General features: G+C 40.2%; 2 protein-coding genes across 2 annotated transcripts; both read right to left on the reverse strand.

The window, feature by feature from the left end:
- Positions 1 to 12,922: 12,922 nt before the first annotated feature.
- On the reverse strand, positions 12,923 to 13,462 carry LOC117192846 (the record flags this gene model as incomplete). Its single annotated transcript, XM_033397601.1, has 3 exons — positions 13,430 to 13,462; positions 13,049 to 13,366; positions 12,923 to 12,994 (listed from the first exon to the last, which is right to left on the reverse strand). Coding segments are annotated over exons 1-3 (423 nt in total), but the record flags the coding sequence as incomplete, so codon positions are not given.
- A 7,426-nt stretch (positions 13,463 to 20,888) lies between these two features.
- On the reverse strand, positions 20,889 to 21,428 carry LOC117192847 (the record flags this gene model as incomplete). Its single annotated transcript, XM_033397602.1, has 3 exons — positions 21,396 to 21,428; positions 21,015 to 21,332; positions 20,889 to 20,960 (listed from the first exon to the last, which is right to left on the reverse strand). Coding segments are annotated over exons 1-3 (423 nt in total), but the record flags the coding sequence as incomplete, so codon positions are not given.
- Between the last annotated feature and the right edge of the window lie 833 nt (positions 21,429 to 22,261).

Consider the following 22,261-nt stretch of genomic DNA (forward strand, 5'->3'; position numbering starts at 1 on the left):
ATTTTCGTCCTTTGTGGGGGCGGAAGTGCGCGAGGCGATGTTTTGAAATATACTTGTAACAGTGACATATTACAGAAGTCTGGATACAAAATGTCGTTGTGCTAGCTCTTATAGGTTTTGAGCACTAGGCGCTCATAGGGACGGACAAACAGACATGGCTCAATCGACTCGGCTATTCATGCTGATCAGGAATATATACTTTATACGAAACGCTTCCTTCTGGACGTTACACACATCCAATTTCACCATAAATCTAATATACCCCTATACTCATTTTGAGTATCGGGTATAAAAAGCAACTTTCTGCTCGGAAAAGTCCAAACATTCACCCAATAAGGCGGAAATAGCAGCAGGACAACTACAAACAACAACTACAACAGCAGCAACAAAAGACAAACAATGATCTCCCTATCCCTCTCTCCCTCTCCCTGTCCCCGTCCAGCCTTTTGGTCTTGGCCATTTTTGTGCGCGCGTTGACAAAAAAATCGTTTAAACGTAGGCCAAGGCACGTTTCCTAAACACAATTGCTGGTGGGTAAACTTCATTAGAATGTGGCTGCAACAACACCAACAATCGCACGAGAGTGACATACAAGTCGCATGGAAAAGGATGGAGCACAGCCAGTGGAGCAGGGGATAGAGCAGGGGAGCCTGGGAGTCCAAGTTCCCCCAAGAACAAACAGAAACTCTAAAAAAAGAAGAGTAAAATTAATAACAATCCCAAAGCAAAACAAAACACAAAAAACGGGCCAAAAAAGCAGGATAAAAAGTAAGGAAAAAAAGGTTAAAATGCTGTTGGGAATTTGCAGCGCCTATCCCTTACCCAACCCCCTCACGTCTCCCTCTTCTGAAAAAGCCCAAAAAGAAACACCATGTTGGCCAAAAGTTGTTCTTGTTGCTTTTTCGGCCTTTCGCTTGACCAACGCGGAATGCGCGCGAATTTTAATTAGTGCGGAGCTTTGCCCTGACCCTGCCCACGACCCAGCCACTGCCTTTGCACCTCTCCCTCTGGAAGATGGCAAGTGGCAGCTGCGACCCTTGAACTATGTCCCTGCCACTATTTGTGTGTGTTTGTGTGTAGCAGAGTGTCTCGCAACAAGCATACAATTAAAATTTTTTAGCCTTAATGCGGGTATGTTTGTTAAATTGCCCACAAGAGTGGGGATCCAAGGATTTCGGTGGCTTGGGGTATAAGTGACACCACGCACAACAGCTTGCCACAAGGAAAGATGAATTTGTAGCATAATTCTGGGCGTAGCCGAAATAACTTTTTTGCCACTGTCAAGTTGGATCGGAGAAGAGTTATCGGTTATACAACCGAGTGCCGCGTGGTGCTGCATGCTTTGCGCTGTAATCAAGCCGTACAAGTCTAAAATGCCAACAACCTATGCCGCAGGAGCCGCAAAGATGAGACAGCGGCGGCGGCAGCAGTCCAAACCACAATTAACCAGCGCACCACCCGACCGCAGTCGACGCTGCCGTTGCCGATGCCGTCAATGTTAGTGGTGCATCAAATGTTCGAAAGTTAATCACATTTATCGGTCAATAATCCCGGCTGATGAGTAGGCGTGGCTGGGGCTGGAATTAACGGATGGATGCAAAAAGGTCTTTGCAGCAAACCACAAAAATGATGTGGAAAATAGTTTGAAAATCTGCAAATTGCTGCAGTTGCAATTAGCAGAATGGACAAAGGAGCAGATAATTTGTTGACAATTCATGTGGCCTCAAGGATTAAGAGGGGCATTAAAAAGCTATTCTGCTGCATTCGGTCAGCGGTTTCCTAATTTAATTCCATTTGCCCAAAAGGTACTGTTCGGAGCAGAACCCAGCCGAACCCAGCTTGCCAAATAGCACCTAATTCTTGGCCCTCAGCCGCTTATTTTGTTTTGTTACTTATGTCTATGTCACTCATTTGTTTGTTAAAGCTCTGCGCTTGCTTGCCCTGCTAAACGCTCTCTGCCAGCTCGCTCTTCGCTATCTCCGCTTTGCGTCTGCCTACCGACGTCGGCCGAGCGAAGCTGCGCTTAGCGATCGGAGCGGCAATGTAAAGGGCAGGCAAGCCTGACTTGCAATTTGGATGTCACGCATTAAAGAACATATCGTAATTTTATTTCTGCGCCGAGTTTTATTTAATTAGAAATAATTAGTCGGCCGATTGGGGATAAAAAACATTATCTCCACATAAAATTTGGTGACCCCGACGTGATCTCTGAGTTGCAGTGTCAATTAATAATCATTCGCGATCGACATTTGTTAGCCCTAGCAAATTTTCGGCGGTTAAGCACAATTCGGTGCTAAAACACACTTACATACACCTACATACACGCATTGCTGGCTATTAATTTCTCTGTCGCGACAATTCGGTCAGTGGAGTGCGGTAGGCAGTGCAGCGAACTCACTAATACACACAAGCGGAGTACAAAGCGGAATCGGACAGCTCGCACAGCTAAAGGCGTTAGCTGTAATCCCTTTGCTTTCGGTTCCCACGTTTATACGTATACAGGGTGTCTTTTTCGGTCGTGCTGAGTGACTCTTTTAAAACCTCAACATGGCAGCACCTGAGCCTACCAATGTCGCGAACGCAGCAATGCCGAGTGATGTAGATTTCTACAAGCACAAGGCCGAGGCCATCGCGCGCCAACTAAAGGCCATGGATCGCTTTCTCACCAAGGAAGAGCTTGCCGAGTTAGATGACGCAGAACTTTAAGCTCGCTTAGAGCAAATCGAGCGAATGAATGCGGATTTAGATGCCGCTCAAACGAGCCTTGAAAGGCTGGATTTCCTGCAGTTAGCCCATGATGCCCGGCTGGACTTTTCGAATGTTTATGTCAAGGTTAGGTCCAGGCTGTCGCGGGAGTTGATGGCTGCTCGCACGGTAAATGTTGCCAATTCAACGGCTCGGCATACTCTCGAGGGGAATTCGTCGTTGTTCGCCTATAATAGTATAGGCCGTTCTCGAATGCCCGAGTTGCAGCTTCCGCGATTCGGGGGAACTACATGGATTGGCCAGAATTCCACTCGATGTTCTCGACAATGGTGCACAAAGACCATCGTATACCAATCATCGAAAAATTCCAATATCTTCGTGGATGTCTAGATGGTGCTGCGCTGGATACGATTCGTTCCTTGGAACTTTCTGAGGAGAATTACGACAAGGCGTTGAATTTGCTAATGTTGCGATTCGATAATAAACTGTTACATTTTCAGGCACACGTCAAGGCTATTTTCGGGCTGCAAGGGGTGGAGAAGGGCTCAGCTATCGGCTTGCGCGCGCTCAGCGACAAAATCAATTCGCACTTGCGTGCACTTCAGACCTTGGCGACCCCGCAGGAGATTTCGGATGGGTTGCTGATCTTCATCATAGGCACGAAACTGGACCACAAAACAAAGGAGAAATGGGAAGAGAACTTGCCGACGTCAGGATTGCCTCGGTGGTCAAGCATGGCCTCATTTTTGGAAACGAGATGTCGGATGCTGGAGAATTTGGGATCAGCCATGGCAACAAGTCCTAGTCAACAGGTGGGAGAAGACAATCCTGTCACCCTTATCACCTCCAGTAACGACCATCCTAGCCCCATATGTAACCATTGCAATTCCTCCGAGCATTACATATCTAGATGTCAGGCATTCCTGAATCTCTCTGCGTTTGAACGATACAAAGAAGCAAAGAAGAGCCGCTTGTGTTTGAACTGCCTCAACAAAGGCCATAAATTGCAGAGGTGCAGGTCAGGACTTTGCAGGCATTGCCAGGCCAAACATCACACGCTACTCCACATTCCATCGGGAACTGGTGCTTCATCTTCCTCTTCACCGGCCGAGGAATCGATCCAGCAAGAGGCCGCGACTGTGCTTCTAGCAAGCGGGTGTTCTAGCCCTCCCCCCTCGATCCAGAAATCTCAGCCTAGCCAGAACGTGTTGCTACCTACTGCCCTCGTCCATGTAACAGATCGTTATGGAGAACTTATCCCATGTCGTGCCATTTTGGATTCTGCATCACAGGCAAACTTTGTAACATCTAGACTTGCTGATCAGTTGCAGTTGGATCATCGCTCGTCTTATGTTCACATCTCTGGAATCGGAGATTCCATTCTACCTTCGAGCAAGTCTGTACATATAGTTGTACAATCCCAGGACGCAAGCTATCGAGCTTCCTTCGCTGCAATTGTCACCAACTCAATTACGGAAATACAGCCTAACTTCGGCGTAAACGCAAAGGATTGGCCAATGCCGAATAATCTAAAACTAGCTGATCCTAATTTCTCCAAGCCCCAACGTATCGATCTGCTGATAGGTTATTCGATTTAATGTGCGTCGGACAGATTCGACTATCAGCCCAATTGCCAACATTGCAGGAGACAAATCTTGGTTGGATAGTATCAGGAAGCATTGATAGCTCGGAGAATAAGCGTGCAGCTTTAACCGCTTTTGAAAATTCCTCGTGCATCTCTATTGACGATTTTCGACCCACAACGCTGGAGTACCAAAACTTAGAGCAGCAATGCAGGAAGCAGCTGCTCGAGTGCCAGGTGCAAGTGGAAAAACTGCGATCGGAGAATCAGGAACTGCAGCGCGAACTTTTCCATATATTAAAAACCTACATATTCACGCCAAATGAAATTCAACTTTCAACAGTTTCTACATTGCCAAATTTCCTTCCATTCTATGCAATTACAGAGGTTCCCGATGATCAAGACGTAATCACGACAAGCCGCCTTCGTAAAGAAGCGCCGATTGCTGCGTTCGACGATCATCCCAGCGTAGCCGCCAGCTGCGCCCAAGCAAGCATCTTCAAGAGGGCCGTTGGAAAAATAGCGGTTCTGCCCCTTTAGGATGGATCTGTTGAAAGACTTTGCCTTCCAACGGGGGGTGAATGTTCGGAGCAGAACCCAGCCGATTAGCTTAAAGGGCAGGCAAGCCACACTTGCAATTTGGATGTCACGCATTAAAGAACATATCGTAATTTTATTTCTGCGCCGAGTTTTATTTAATTCGAAATAATTAGTCGGCCGATTGGGGATAAAAAACATTATCTCCACAGGTACTATGAACACAGGCTTTCTCCCTGGCCTGACAGATACTCGCAGAGGTTGCTTTTGTCCCACTGTGACAACATCTTTTGCCAAAGAATGCTCTGCAGCTGCTGCACCAGGCCGAACGATATTTTCGAAAACTGAGCTAACTGTACGTCAAATAACCATCCAACAAGCAGAGTGTCCTCATTCCCCATTCGTCTTTTCTCATCCTCGTGCTTTCGTTTTTCATTAGAGAATGAGAACTGCACCGAAAGCCGGAGCCCAAAACTGAATGCAATTACAAAATCCCGAAGCCTGAAGCCTCTTATGTGATCTAAATGTAGTTGCCTGTGACCCGCCCTTCCCCGCTCGCTGCTCGATACCTGCCTCCAGCTTCCCCTGAGAGGCAGACAACCTGCAACAAATAAACACATCAAAATTGCATATTGTTTTGATTGTTTGGTTACCAGGTTTCAGGTTTCAGGTTGCAGTTCGCTTGCTGCCAAAACTGCAGATTAACGCATTTACACTGCAAGTCCTGGGCTTCTGGCGTGTGGTTCCTGGCTGCCAGGCAGGTCCCAGGCTCCTCTTCTGCTTCTGGTACTCCTCTACTCCCACAATCACACGACGCACACGACACATACACACACGACACACATGGATAGGGGAATATTCTGGATTCAGATTCTGGTTTGTGCATTTCCATGTCTGTTCTCAGTCGTGTGCGTTGCATGCCACGAAAAGGGAGGATGAGCAGATGCGGGCGTCGTGTATTTGGGATTCATATTTCGATAAACAATTATGCCAGAACTTCATTTAAGGTATTCTTCATTCAAGATATAGTAGCTATAATGTGTGGCTGCTAGGCTCTGCCTTACCTCTTCCCAAAATTCTTCGATCCAGTGGATGCTTTTTAAGGTGGCCTTTCGTTCGATTTAAGTGCGGACAAATCGTTGAGGCTCCCCACTCTCACTCTGCTCCCCACTCTATTGTCCATTTTTATGGCCCTGTTGTTTCGCCTTTTGCTGGGTAATGGCGCCATGTGCATGGTGAGATAGAGACGGAGGGGGGAGCTGCAATTGAAAATTTATTTTGTGTGCTCATTTTGCACCTAATTTCGAAGGAGGCCCCCGAGGAAATGAGTTGCAAAAGGAACAAAAATGAAAAGTAAGGAACTTCCAAAAAGTTATTTTCCGTGTCCGAACGTATTCTCCTTTCTTTTTGTTCCTGTTTTTTTGGGGCTGTCGTGTCCTATCCTTGAGTTCCTTCGTTGGTTGTATATTTATTTTAGATTTATTGTAATGTCCTGCAAAAAGATTGCCCAACTGGCCTACCCTTCTACCCCCTTCCCTGCTCCACCGCTCTGTCCTGGTGCCTCTCCATTTGCTATTTGCTACCCTTTCTCTTTGCCTTTTTTTTGCGACACACGCATTTGGTATGCAGTTTGCGTTTGTGGCCTGACAGAACATGCCATGGCAGTACAGGACCAGGCTCAGCTTTCATACGCTCGTTGCACAAGACCCCGCCTCTCGTCCTTGCCTCTCGTCCCTCCCGGTCGACTGGATGGCACTGCCAGCCACTTTGGGCTCCAAATATTGAAAGTAATGTTTACGTTTCCGCTTCCGGTTTAAGTCCGTATCCGAACCGTTCACCCAGAACGTTTGTATTTCATTTTAAATTTTTGTCATATTGTCTTGGTTCTCTGTCGCGCCTTCTCTCTATATCTCTCTAGACTTTTCTATCCATACATACATATATATATATATATATATATATATATAGTGACATATCTATAGTCCATGCTCCGCATATGTCTATTACCCTGCACCCACAATACTATAAACAATACGACACCCTCAGCTTCGAACCCTCATAAACAATCTCACGCTCGAAATGGACCTCGCGTAGCCGATTGCAGGCAATGTAAACAAACACCCTAAACTGGAAGTTGAACATAAAACAATAGATGCCGCACTAGAATCCAGCCGCACTAGAATCCCACATATCGATCGAGTCACGTACTCCATCTCCGAAGCCGAAGTCGAAGCCAACGCCTCCGAATCCAAATCCGAATCCCAAACCGAGCATCATAATATAAATAGTCTACATCTAAGAAGCCATCTCAGTTCTGTTCAAGACAAACGTCAATCGCGACACCGTCGGAGAATTCAACCAAAGTTAATTCCGTTCAAGACATCAGACCTCAGTCATCGTCGGGGAAATAACTAACCAATGTACGCTAAGTTTAAGTGAAAAAATAAAACCTTTTTTTAAACTTAAACTGAAGTGTCGCATATTTAACTGGCGCAGCCGGTAGGATCTCAGTTAAAAGTGAATCCTTTTTTTAAGACGATCAATTGGCGAAGTGACAGTTACAGTGCGTAATAACCTACAGTGATCAGAGAAAAAGTAACGCTAATACTAAAGAGATCCGCCAAAGAATCTACACACGATTGAAACTCAATTAATATTAGAAAAAATAAATAAATAAAAAGAAATCAACATGCCGCTAACAGAAATACACCTGAACCAAGCCTTGAAGTCAATCAGGCAAATTCCACCATACGACGGATGCCAAGAACGCCTAAGCTCGTTCATAAGCAGGATTGAGTACATCTCCGAATTGTACCCAACAGAAGACATCCGGCAACAAAGCATCATGTACGGAGCCACTGAGGGTCAACTGTGCGGACGAGCACAACTTTTATCACAAAGCCTTCAACCCAACACCTGGACCGATCTAAAAGCAGCCGTAATCAGCAAATTCAACAACCACACTCCATACGAAACGCTGCTACAACAATTACACGACACCAAATTCAATGGGAATATTCGTAAGTTCGTAGAGGAACTAGAAATTAAGTCAAATGTTATAGTAAGTAAACTAAATCTGGAGACTAGCCCAGAAAATAAGATAATCTTTAAAAACGCTCTGGCAAATGCCACCAGACATACCATAGAAGATGCTCTACCCAATAAACTGTTCATCATTTTAGCAAAGAAAGACATTTCTACTATGGCTAATCTAGAAAAATCAGCTCAAGAGTTAAGAATCTACGAAAATTTCGTAACTGATAACAAGAATCACGAACACTCAAGAAACGGAAATAACAATCGTAGGAATGTTGGAACTTATTACCCTCGCTATAGTAGTAACGATTATAACAATCAAAACCCAAGTACTTCCAGAAATAATCATGGATCGAATCGAAATAATTCAGGAAATAATGCCGTAAATAATAAAGGATTATTTAACGAATTTAGAAATTCCTTAAACCAGGGCAGAGTACAGAATCCCACCAACTATCAAATCAATCAGACTCAGGCAGGTAGCAGTAGCCAAAGCGGACAAATGAAAATGGATGTAAATTTTCAGCAGAGTGCCTCGGAAGAAATCGAGGAAGACCATATATAGAAATAATCGTAAATAATAAAAAATTAAGAGGTATCGCGGACTCGGGATCGTCAATAAATATAATAAAAGAAAACTATACAGATTCCAAAGTCGATAGCGACAACCTCACCGTCCATACCATCAATGGACCCGTCCGTCTGACTCAGAGCATTACACGTAATGCAACCAAAAACTGTCCGACAAAACAAAAATTTTATATTCATAATTTTTCTGAAAATTATGACATACTCTTAGGCAGAGAATATTTGATGGCCAGCAAAGCCGTCATCGATTACCGAAAGGAAACGGTAACGTTAGGAGAAAGGTCATACCCAATCATCCAAAGTGGAGAAGCAATTGCCGTCGGCAAGACCGCACACAAAGGTGATAAGCCATCTTCAAAGGAAGATATAACTACACCTAAGTGCCTTGACCCATCTCCTGAAGGAGAGCAATACTTCGCTTCCGCATTAGAGAATGAATTAAGGGAATGCAACCAGCTAAGGTTGGAACAATTAAATGACGAAAAAAAGGAGAAACTAAAGAAAGTTCTCTATGAATTTAAGGACGTGCAGTATAAAGAAGGTGACATTTTGACCTTCACTAGTACTATAAAGCACGAAATTAAAACCCATCACGAAGATCCTGTATATCGTCGACCATATAAATATGCTCAAATACACGATCAAGAAGTGACTCAACAAATCAAAGATATGATTAGACAGGGAATCATTCGTAAGTCGAATTCTCCCTATTGTGCACCCTTCGCTATGATACCAAAGAAAATAGATGCTTCAGGAAAGCAGAAAGTTCGTATGGTAGTAGATTATAGAAGTCTAAACGAGGTGACAATCAAGGATAAATTTCCTACACCCAGAATGGACGAAATACTAGATAAACTAGGTAGGTGCCAATATTTCACAACAATCGATTTAGCTAAGAGATTCTAAGAGGAACCTAGCTCAATCCCAAAAACAGCTTTCTCCACGAAGCATGGTCACTACGAGCTCACTCGTATGCCCTTTGGGCTAACCACTGCCCCCGCTACCTTCCAAAGATGTATGAACAATCTGCTAGAAGAGTTAATCTTCAAAGATTGCCTCGTATACTTAGACGACATCATTATATTTTCCACTTCATTGGAAGAACACCTGTTGTCACTAAGGAGAGTATTTGGAAAGTTGAGAGACGCCAACTTAAAGCTACAAATGGATAAGTGTGAATTCCTGAAGAAAGAAACGGAATTCCTAGGCCATGTAGTAACAACTAACGGCATAGTTCCTAATCCAAAGAAAATATCTGCCATAATAAACTTCCCAATACCCAATACAACCACAAAAATAAAATCATTCATAGGTTTATGTGGATTCTAAAGGAAATTCATTCCCATCTTCGCTAATATAGCGAAATCTATGACACTTAAATTAAAGAAACGAGCAGTCATAGACCCAACAGAGGAAAAATACGTCGAGGCCTTCGAAAAATTGAAAGTACTTATCACCTCAGACCCCATCCTCGCATTCCCAGATTTCAACAGAATGTTCACGGTAACAACCGATGCAAGTAACATTGCATTAGGAGCAGTGTTGTCGCAAGACCACAAACCAATCTGCTATGCAAGTAGAACCTTAAACGAACACGAAATCAATTATTCAGCAATAGAAAAGGAGTTACTAGCTATAGTTTGGGCAACTAAGTATTTCAGATCATACCTGTTTGGTAGAACGTTTGAGATATTAAGTGATCACAAGCCCTTGATTTGGTTGAATAACCTCAAGGAACCAAATATGAAGCTACAACGATGGAAGATCAAATTAAACGAATTTGACTTCAAAATAAAATATTTACCCGGAAAGGAGAACCATGTAGCCGATGCGCTATCAAGAGTAAACATTAACGAAAACCTACTCGGGGAAACCATTAATAGTGATTGTGCAACGGTCCATAGCGCGCAAGAAGATAATACAAATTATATTCCACTTACAGAGAGACCAATCAATTACTATAATAGGCAAATATAACTGATTAAAGGTAATAAGGATAAGTTAGAAACATCCCACTATTTCCACAAGATACTGATAAAAATCACATATACCGAAATGACAGAATCATTAGCAAAAGATATAATAAAGGAATATGTGTGTACCAAAAAGAGTGCACTATATTTCCATAACGAAGTAGACTTCCCACTGTTCCAAAGGGCATTCCAGGAGATAATCAGTCCAAATCACTTCACTAAACTGATTAAATCCAGTACCAAACTCATAAATATTCCGAGCTACTCCGAATTCAAAGAACAAATATTGAAGAATCATAAAGAGCTACTTCACCCAGGTATCGAAAAGACCACTAATTGGTTTAAAGGAAAATTCTACTACCCCGATTATCAAAAGTTAATCCAAAATATTATCAATGAATGTCCTACGTACAACGTTGCTAAAACAGAGCATCGTAGCACCAATTTAACCTTCGAAATCACCCCTGAAATACAAAATATCAGAGAAAAGTATGTCATGGATTTCTATTTGGTAGGCAATCAACAATTCCTAACATGCATTGATGTATATTCTAAATTCGCTACCCTTATAGAAGTTAAGAGTCGTGACTGGTTAGAAACCAAGAGAGCCATCATAAAAGTCTTTAACGAAATGGGCAAGCCACAGGGAATTAAAGCCGACAAAGATTCAGCCTTTATGTGCGCAGCATTGCAAGCATGGTTGAATGCGGAAAATGTGAAAATCGAAATCACTACCAGTAAAAACGGAGTTTCTGATGTAGAACGACTACATAAAACGATCAATGAAAAATTAAGAATCATTTCAAGTGAGGATAACATAGAAAACAAGCTCACAAAATTCGAGTTAATTCTATACACTTATAACCATAAAACGGTTCATAATACTACAAAAAGATCCCCAGCTGATAATTTTCTGTATAATCCGGACTACCAGATTATAACACCCAACTGAATAAAGTTAGGAAGATCAATCATTTGAATAACGATAGAATCGACTTTGAAGTAGACACACGCTACAAGAATGCACCCCTAGTTAAAACAAAAACAACCAACCCGTTCAAAAGAACAGGGGAAATTAGGCAGGTAGACGAAAAGCACTTTGAAGAGAAAATAGAGGGAGGAAAATCACCCACTATAAAACGAAATTCAAAAGAAAGAAAAAATCTAATAAAAGTAAATACGATAATTCCAGAGTACCCGAAGAGAGTACTGGGAATCCGGAGCTACAACATGATTAAGATTATAATCTTACTAATGTTCACCGTCCTACAGTCTTCCGGACAGAATATAGAGATAGATCCCATCAACTCAAGGAATGGATATCTCATATTCAAAACATACCCATTAATTATGAATACCATTATCTAACAATTAATATAACAAGAACAGATGAAACATATCAGAGTTTACTAGAACAGGCAACCCAATTTAATAACGTAATCCAAGTTCAATATTTAATCGAGAAATTGCAACGTGAATTCAACGGCATCAAAATAGCCAAAAGAAACAAAAGAGGCCTTATAAATGCAGTAGGCACAGTATATAAATATCTATTTGGAACATTAGATCAAGATGATAAAGTCGAATTAGAAGGGAAAATAAACAATCTGGCTAGCCACAGTGTTTAAGCTAACGAATTAAACTTAGTAATTCAAGCAGTAAATTCTGGCATAGAAGTTGTCAATAAATTAAACAAGGATAATGATAGAAATAAGCAACTAGAGATATTAATATTTAACCTTCAACATTTTACAGAGTACATAGAGGATATTGAATTAGGCATGCAGCTAACAAGATTAGGGATCTTTAATCCAAAATTATTGAGGCAGGATTACCTGAAACACATCGATTCAGAGAAATTATTAAATATCAAAACATCTACCTGGTTGAAATCAGACACTAACGAAATACTAATAATTTCCAACATCCCACGAGAGATCAGAAATATTCCTATACTTAAAATTGTCCCATATCCAGATGAAGATAATAACATCCTCACTGACCTAACGCAAAACAATTATTACGTTCTAGAAAACGAGGTATATGAAAAAGAATCAAAACGAAAAATAAATGACGAATGTATTTCAGGAATAGTCAAACATGTAGAAACAAAATGTCCATACACCAAAGCACACCAAAACTTTCAAATAAGTTTCATAGAACCCAATATATTGTTAACTTGGAAATGACCAAAAACCATATTAAACCAAGATTGCCTAAACCATGAAATAAAAGTAGAAGGTAACGCATTAATAAAAATACATAATTGCAGTATACAGTTAAATGAATTCTTAATATCCAACTCCATACCAGAATTTGCACAAAGAATCTACATCAACAATAACGTAACAAAAATTAAACCATTGTCTTATTTGCAAACCAAAGAAATCGTAATAAAAAATACGCGATTAAATAATGCATTACATGTAAGCTTAATACTACTATTTGTCATAATCATAATAGGATTAAGCTACAAATTGTTTAATCTAAGTAAAAGCAATAAGCCTAAAACCCCAGTTGGCATTGGGAGGGGTACTTCAATTCGGTGGAAATCACTAACGGTCTGCAAACCCTTTAGATTAATGCATCAGAGACTGAAGATTAAGAACAAACACTCAACACATACAACATAAGGACAGGTGTGATTCACTGTGGAAACATCCTTGATTAGATTCCAGACAATCTTGGCCACCGGCTGATTCCGTTTCCTCATGAATTCGCAGGCGTCAAAGGTGAAGTCCCAAAGAAATGGCATATAGCCATTGGCCCTCTTCATCACTTTAAATCGGAGAAAGATATTGTTTGCGGGGGGTAGGAAGGTGGCATTCACATTCAAACTGGTCTTGTTCCGGGAGTAGGCCTTCAGGCGACAATAGTGGACCTCCACCCACGATTTGTTGTACGACGGACACTTGGCATTAGTCATTTTAACGAAGGGTGCTTCCTGAAACACGCTGCTTATTAGCTTGAAGATTATTTCCGATTAGATACGAGTATAGAACCTTACACTGCCAATGAGAAAGATGGCAAAAAAAACCATTCCAAAAGAGAGTTCAGCAACTTGAGCAGTTTATAGTTCATTGCTTCCGGTCCGAGCTGCTGCTTACGACTACCGATAGAAGAACTTCGATGTTGATGGTTGGATACAGATTAATATGCAAAAAATTATAAGAGGAAATCGAGCGAAACTATCTGTTATATGGTAATCGATCTGCTACCTAATTAACCTGGCCAATTAAACTTTGTTGGGGCGGAAGGGGTATGGCGAAATTTTGAAACAAACTCGTCTCGGTCCGATATATTAGGAGTGTGGATACCAAATTTGGTTGCTCTAGCTTTTATAGTCTCTGAGATCTAGGCGCTAATGTTTTACTCTAAGCAAAGCCGCCTATGCTACGTGTGTGTTAGAAAGAGACAGGGCGAGAAAAAATGAAATTGTTTTCTTGATGCTGGCTATAATAATAATACGATCCAATTCAGATTCCGCAGTCTTAAAGATATGGTCATTCTCTACAATTCTACGTTTTTGGTTTTCTCATATCTTTAAAATTGTGGATGCCACAGATTTTCGTCCTTTGTGGGGGCGGAAGTGGGCGGGGCGAAGTTTTGAAATAGACGGACGGACAGACGGACAGACGGACAGACAGACAGACAGACAGGGCCCAATCGACTCGGCTATTGATGCTGATCAAGAATATATATACTTTATGGGGTCGGAAACGATTCCTTCTGGACGTTACACACATCCACTTTTACCACAAATCTAATATACCCCAATACTCATTTTGAGTATCGGGTATAAAAATACATAATTGCAGTGTACAGTTAAACGAATTCTTAATATCCAACTCCATACCAGAATTTGCACAAAGCATCTACATCAACAATAACGTAACAAAAAATTAAACCATTGTCTTCTTTGCAAACCAAAGAAATCGTAATAGAAAATACGCGATTAAATAATGTATTACATGTAAGCTTAATACTACTATTTGTCATAATCATAATAGGATTAAGCTACAAATTGTTTAATCAAAGTAAAAGCAATAAGCCTAAAACCGACCCGCACATAGAAACACCCTTAGACGAAGACGAGGAATCCCCAGCAGGCACAGTTTTAGACGCACCTGAACTATATCCAAGGATAATCGCCTGAGGACAGGCTTAAATCTAACAATGGGGGAGTGACATATCTATAGTCCATGCTCCGCATACCCTTGTCTATGTCTATTACCCTGCACCCACAATACTATAAACAATACGACACCCTCAGCTTCGAACCCTCATAAACAATCTCACGCTCGAAATGGACCACGCGTAGCCGATTGCAGGCAATGTAAACAAACACCCTAAACTGGAAGTTGAACATAAAACAATAGATGCCGCACTAGAATCCAGCCGCACCAGAATCACGCCACTCTTCAGAGATCAATTACTAATCGATTCTCAAGAATCACACCATCCTAGCTGACCAATCAGAGGCCCTATTCTCAGCCACCACCAAGTAATGCAACACCGCTCATACGCAGCGGAAGCCTTTCATCAAAAGCCGCCTTTCCCACATATCGATCGAGTCACGTACTCCATCTCCGAAGCCAAAGTCGAAGCCAACGCCTCCGAATCCAAATCCGAATTCCAAACCGAGCATCATAATATAAATAGTCTACATCTAAGAAGCCAGCTCAGTTCTGTTCAAGACAAACGTCAATCGCGACACCGTCGGAGAATTCAACCAAAGTTAATTCCGTTCAAGACATCAGACCTCAGTCATCGTCGGGGAAATAACTAACCAATGTACGCTAAGTTTAAGTGAAAAAATAAAACCTTTTTTTAAACTTAAACTGAAGTGTCGCATATTTAACTGGCGCAGCCGGTAGGATCTCAGTTAAAAGTGAATCCTTTTTTTAAGACGATCAATTGGCGAAGTGACAGTTACAGTGCGTAATAACCTACAGTGATCAGAGAAAAAGTAACGCTAATACTAAAGAGATCCGCCAAAGAATCTACACACGATTGAAACTCAATTAATATTAGAAAAAATAAATAAATAAAAAGAAATCAACATGCCGCTAACAGAAATACACCTGAACCAAGCCTTGAAGTCAATCAGGCAAATTCCACCATACGACGGATGCCAAGAACGCCTAAGCTCGTTCATAAGCAGGATTGAGTACATCTCCGAATTGTACCCAACAGAAGACATCCGGCAACAAAGCATCATGTACGGAGCCACTGAGGGTCAACTGTGCGGACGAGCACAACTTTTATCACAAAGCCTTCAACCCAACACCTGGACCGATCTAAAAGCAGCCGTAATCAGCAAATTCAACAACTCCATACGAAACGCTGCTACAACAATTACACGACACCAAATTCAATGGGAATATTCGTAAGTTCGTAGAGGAACTAGAAATTAAGTCAAATGTTATAGTAAGTAAACTAAATCTGGAGACTAGCCCAGAAAATAAGATAATCTTTAAAAACGCTCTGGCAAATGCCACCAGACATACCATAGAAGATGCTCTACCCAATAAACTGTTCATCATTTTAGCAAAGAAAGACATTTCTACTATGGCTAATCTAGAAAAATCAGCTCAAGAGTTAAGAATCTACGAAAATTTCGTAACTGATAACAAGAATCACGAACACTCAAGAAACGGAAATAACAATCGTAGGAATGTTGGAACTTATTACCCTCGCTATAGTAGTAACGATTATAACAATCAAAACCCAAGTACTTCCAGAAATAATCATGGATCGAATCGAAATAATTCAGGAAATAATGCCGTAAATAATAAAGGATTATTTAACGAATTTAGAAATTGCTTAAACCAGGGCAGAGTACAGAATCCCACCAACTATCAAATCAATCAGACTCAGGCAGGTAGCAGTAGCCAAAGCGGACAAATGAAAATGGATGTAAATTTTCAGCAGAGTGCCTCGGAAGAAATCGAGGAAGACCATATATAGAAATAATCGTAAGTAATAAAAAATTAAGAGGTATCGCGGACTCGGGATCGTCAATAAATATAATAAAAGAAAACTATACAGATTCCAAAGTCGATAGCGACAACCTCACCGTCCATACCATCAATGGACCCGTCCGTCTGACTCAGAGCATTACACGTAATGCAACCAAAAACTGTCCGACAAAACAAAAATTTTATATTCATAATTTTTCTGAAAATTATGACATACTCTTAGGCAGAGAATATTTGATGGCCAGCAAAGCCGTCATCGATTACCGAAAGGAAACGGTAACGTTAGGAGAAAGGTCATACCCAATCATCCAAAGTGGAGAAGCAATTGCCGTCGGCAAGACCGCACACAAAGGTGATAAGCCATCTTCAAAGGAAGATATAACTACACCTAAGTGCCTTGACCCATCTCCTGAAGGAGAGCAATACTTCGCTTCCGCATTAGAGAATGAATTAAGGGAATGCAACCAGCTAAGGTTGGAACAATTAAATGACGAAAAAAAGGAGAAACTAAAGAAAGTTCTCTATGAATTTAAGGACGTGCAGTATCAAGAAGGTGACATTTTGACCTTCACTAGTACTATAAAGCACGAAATTAAAACCCATCACGAAGATCCTGTATATCGTCGACCATATAAATATGCTCAAATACACGATCAAGAAGTGACTCAACAAATCAAAGATATGATTAGACAGGGAATCATTCGTAAGTCGAATTCTCCCTATTGTGCACCCTTCGCTATGATACCAAAGAAAATAGATGCTTCAGGAAAGCAGAAAGTTCGTATGGTAGTAGATTATAGAAGTCTAAACGAGGTGACAATCAAGGATAAATTTCCTACACCCAGAATGGACGAAATACTAGATAAACTAGGTAGGTGCCAATATTTCACAACAATCGATTTAGCTAAGAGATTCTAAGAGGAACCTAGCTCAATCCCAAAAACAGCTTTCTCCACGAAGCATGGTCACTACGAGTTCACTCGTATGCCCTTTGGGCTAACCACTGCCCCCGCTACCTTCCAAAGATGTATGAACAATCTGCTAGAAGAGTTAATCTTCAAAGATTGCCTCGTATACTTAGACGACATCATTATATTTTCCACTTCATTGGAAGAACACCTGTTGTCACTAAGGAGAGTATTTGGAAAGTTGAGAGACGCCAACTTAAAGCTACAAATGGATAAGTGTGAATTCCTGAAGAAAGAAACGGAATTCCTAGGCCATGTAGTAACAACTAACGGCATAGTTCCTAATCCAAAGAAAATATCTGCCATAATAAACTTCCCAATACCCAATACAACCACAAAAATAAAATCATTCATAGGTTTATGTGGATTCTAAAGGAAATTCATTCCCATCTTCGCTAATATAGCGAAATCTATGACACTTAAATTAAAGAAACGAGCAGTCATAGACCCAACAGAGGAAAAATACGTCGAGGCCTTCGAAAAATTGAAAGTACTTATCACCTCAGACCCCATCCTCGCATTCCCAGATTTCAACAGAATGTTCACGGTAACAACCGATGCAAGTAACATTGCATTAGGAGCAGTGTTGTCGCAAGACCACAAACCAATCTGCTATGCAAGTAGAACCTTAAACGAACACGAAATCAATTATTCAGCAATAGAAAAGGAGTTACTAGCTATAGTTTGGGCAACTAAGTATTTCAGATCATACCTGTTTGGTAGAACGTTTGAGATATTAAGTGATCACAAGCCCTTGATTTGGTTGAATAACCTCAAGGAACCAAATATGAAGCTACAACGATGGAAGATCAAATTAAACGAATTTGACTTCAAAATAAAATATTTACCCGGAAAGGAGAACCATGTAGCCGATGCGCTATCAAGAGTAAACATTAACGAAAACCTACTCGGGGAAACCATTAATAGTGATTGTGCAACGGTCCATAGCGCGCAAGAAGATAATACAAATTATATTCCACTTACAGAGAGACCAATCAATTACTATAATAGGCAAATATAACTGATTAAAGGTAATAAGGATAAGTTAGAAACATCCCACTATTTCCACAAGATACTGATAAAAATCACATATACCGAAATGACAGAATCATTAGCAAAAGATATAATAAAGGAATATGTGTGTACCAAAAAGAGTGCACTATATTTCCATAACGAAGTAGACTTCCCACTGTTCCAAAGGGCATTCCAGGAGATAATCAGTCCAAATCACTTCACTAAACTGATTAAATCCAGTACCAAACTCATAAATATTCCGAGCTACTCCGAATTCAAAGAACAAATATTGAAGAATCATAAAGAGCTACTTCACCCAGGTATCGAAAAGACCACTAATTGGTTTAAAGGAAAATTCTACTACCCCGATTATCAAAAGTTAATCCAAAATATTATCAATGAATGTCCTACGTACAACGTTGCTAAAACAGAGCATCGGAGCACCAATTTAACCTTCGAAATCACCCCTGAAATACAAAATATCAGAGAAAAGTATGTCATGGATTTCTATTTGGTAGGCAATCAACAATTCCTAACATGCATTGATGTATATTCTAAATTCGCTACCCTTATAGAAGTTAAGAGTCGTGACTGGTTAGAAACCAAGAGAGCCATCATAAAAGTCTTTAACGAAATGGGCAAGCCACAGGGAATTAAAGCCGACAAAGATTCAGCCTTTATGTGCGCAGCATTGCAAGCATGGTTGAATGCGGAAAATGTGAAAATCGAAATCACTACCAGTAAAAACGGAGTTTCTGATGTAGAACGACTACATAAAACGATCAATGAAAAATTAAGAATCATTTCAAGTGAGGATAACATAGAAAACAAGCTCACAAAATTCGAGTTAATTCTATACACTTATAACCATAAAACGGTTCATAATACTACAAAAAGATCCCCAGCTGATAATTTTCTGTATAATCCGGACTACCAGATTATAACACCCAACTGAATAAAGTTAGGAAGATCAATCATTTGAATAACGATAGAATCGACTTTGAAGTAGACACACGCTACAAGAATGCACCCCTAGTTAAAACAAAAACAACCAACCCGTTCAAAAGAACAGGGGAAATTAGGCAGGTAGACGAAAAGCACATTGAAGAGAAAATAGAGGGAGGAAAATCACCCACTATAAAACGAAATTCAAAAGAAAGAAAAAATCTAATAAAAGTAAATACGATAATTCCAGAGTACCCGAAGAGAGTACTGGGAATCCGGAGCTACAACATGATTAAGATTATAATCTTACTAATGTTCACCGTCCTACAGTCTTCCGGACAGAATATAGAGATAGATCCCATCAACTCAAGGAATGGATATCTCATATTCAAAACATACCCATTAATTATGAATACCATTATCTAACAATTAATATAACAAGAACAGATGAAACATATCAGAGTTTACTAGAACAGGCAACCCAATTTAATAACGTAATCCAAGTTCAATATTTAATCGAGAAATTGCAACGTGAATTCAACGGCATCAAAATAGCCAAAAGAAACAAAAGAGGCCTTATAAATGCAGTAGGCACAGTATATAAATATCTATTTGGAACATTAGATCAAGATGATAAAGTCGAATTAGAAGGGAAAATAAACAATCTGGCTAGCCACAGTGTTTAAGCTAACGAATTAAACTTAGTAATTCAAGCAGTAAATTCTGGCATAGAAGTTGTCAATAAATTAAACAAGGATAATGATAGAAATAAGCAACTAGAGATATTAATATTTAACCTTCAACATTTTACAGAGTACATAGAGGATATTGAATTAGGCATGCAGCTAACAAGATTAGGGATCTTTAATCCAAAATTATTGAGGCAGGATTACCTGAAACACATCGATTCAGAGAAATTATTAAATATCAAAACATCTACCTGGTTGAAATCAGACACTAACGAAATACTAATAATTTCCAACATCCCACGAGAGATCAGAAATATTCCTATACTTAAAATTGTCCCATATCCAGATGAAGATAATAACATCCTCACTGACCTAACGCAAAACAATTATTACGTTCTAGAAAACGAGGTATATGAAAAAGAATCAAAACGAAAAATAAATGACGAATGTATTTCAGGAATAGTCAAACAAGTAGAAACAAAATGTCCATACACCAAAGCACACCAAAACTTTCAAATAAGTTTCATAGAACCCAATATATTGTTAACTTGGAAATGACCAAAAACCATATTAAACCAAGATTGCCTAAACCATGAAATAAAAGTAGAAGGTAACGCATTAATAAAAATACATAATTGCAGTATACAGTTAAATGAATTCTTAATATCCAACTCCATACCAGAATTTGCACAAAGAATCTACATCAACAATAACGTAACAAAAATTAAACCATTGTCTTATTTGCAAACCAAAGAAATCGTAATAAAAAATACGCGATTAAATAATGTATTACATGTAAGCTTAATACTACTATTTGTCATAATCATAATAGGATTAAGCTACAAATTGTTTAATCTAAGTAAAAGCAATAAGCCTAAAACCCCAGTTGGCATTGGGAGGGGTACTTCAATTCGGTGGAAATCACTAACGGTCTGCAAACCCTTTAGATTAATGCATCAGAGACTGAAGATTAAGAACAAACACTCAACACATACAACATAAGGACAGGTGTGATTCACTGTGGAAACATCCTTGATTAGATTCCAGACAATCTTGGCCACCGGCTGATTCCGTTTCCTCATGAATTCGCAGGCGTCAAAGGTGAAGTCCCAAAGAAATGGCATATAGCCATTGGCCCTCTTCATCACTTTAAATCGGAGAAAGATATTGTTTGCGGGGTGTAGGAAGGTGGCATTCACATTCAAACTGGTCTTGTTCCGGGAGTAGGCCTTCAGGCGACAATAGTGGACCTCCACCCACGATTTGTTGTACGACGGACACTTGGCATTAGTCATTTTAACGAAGGGTGCTTCCTGAAACACGTTGCTTATTAGCTTGAAGATTATTTCCGATTAGATACGAGTATAGAACCTTACACTGCCAATGAGAAAGATGGCAAAAAAAACCATTCCAAAAGAGAGTTCAGCAACTTGAGCAGTTTATAGTTCATTGCTTCCGGTCCGAGCTGCTGCTTACGACTACCGATAGAAGAACTTCGATGTTGATGGTTGGATACAGATTAATATGCAAAAAATTATAAGAGGAAATCGAGCGAAACTATCTGTTATATGGTAATCGATCTGCTACCTAATTAACCTGGCCAATTAAACTTTGTTGGGGCGGAAGGGGGTATGGCGAAATTTTGAAACAAACTCGTCTCGGTCCGATATATTAGGAGTGTGGATACCAAATTTGGTTGCTCTAGCTTTTATAGTCTCTGAGATCTAGGCGCTAATGTTTTACTCTAAGCAAAGCCGCCTATGCTACGTGTGTGTTAGAAAGAGACAGGGCGAGAAAAAATGAAATTGTTTTCTTGATGCTGGCTATAATAATAATACGATCCAATTCAGATTCCGCAGTCTTAAAGATATGGTTATTCTCTACAATTCTACGTTTTTGGTTTTCTCATATCTTTAAAATTGTGGATGCCACAGATTTTCGTCCTTTGTGGGGGCGGAAGTGGGCGGGGCGAAGTTTTGAAATAGACGGACGGACAGACGGACAGACGGACAGACAGACAGACAGACAGGGCCCAATCGACTCGGCTATTGATGCTGATCAAGAATATATATACTTTATGGGGTCGGAAACGATTCCTTCTGGACGTTACACACATCCACTTTTACCACAAATCTAATATACCCCAATACTCATTTTGAGTATCGGGTATAAAAATACATAATTGCAGTGTACAGTTAAACGAATTCTTAATATCCAACTCCATACCAGAATTTGCACAAAG

The sequence above is a fragment of the Drosophila miranda genome (assembly GCF_003369915.1).
Source record: "Drosophila miranda strain MSH22 chromosome Y unlocalized genomic scaffold, D.miranda_PacBio2.1 Contig_Y2_pilon, whole genome shotgun sequence".
Lineage (NCBI taxonomy): Eukaryota > Metazoa > Arthropoda > Insecta > Diptera > Drosophilidae > Drosophila > Drosophila miranda.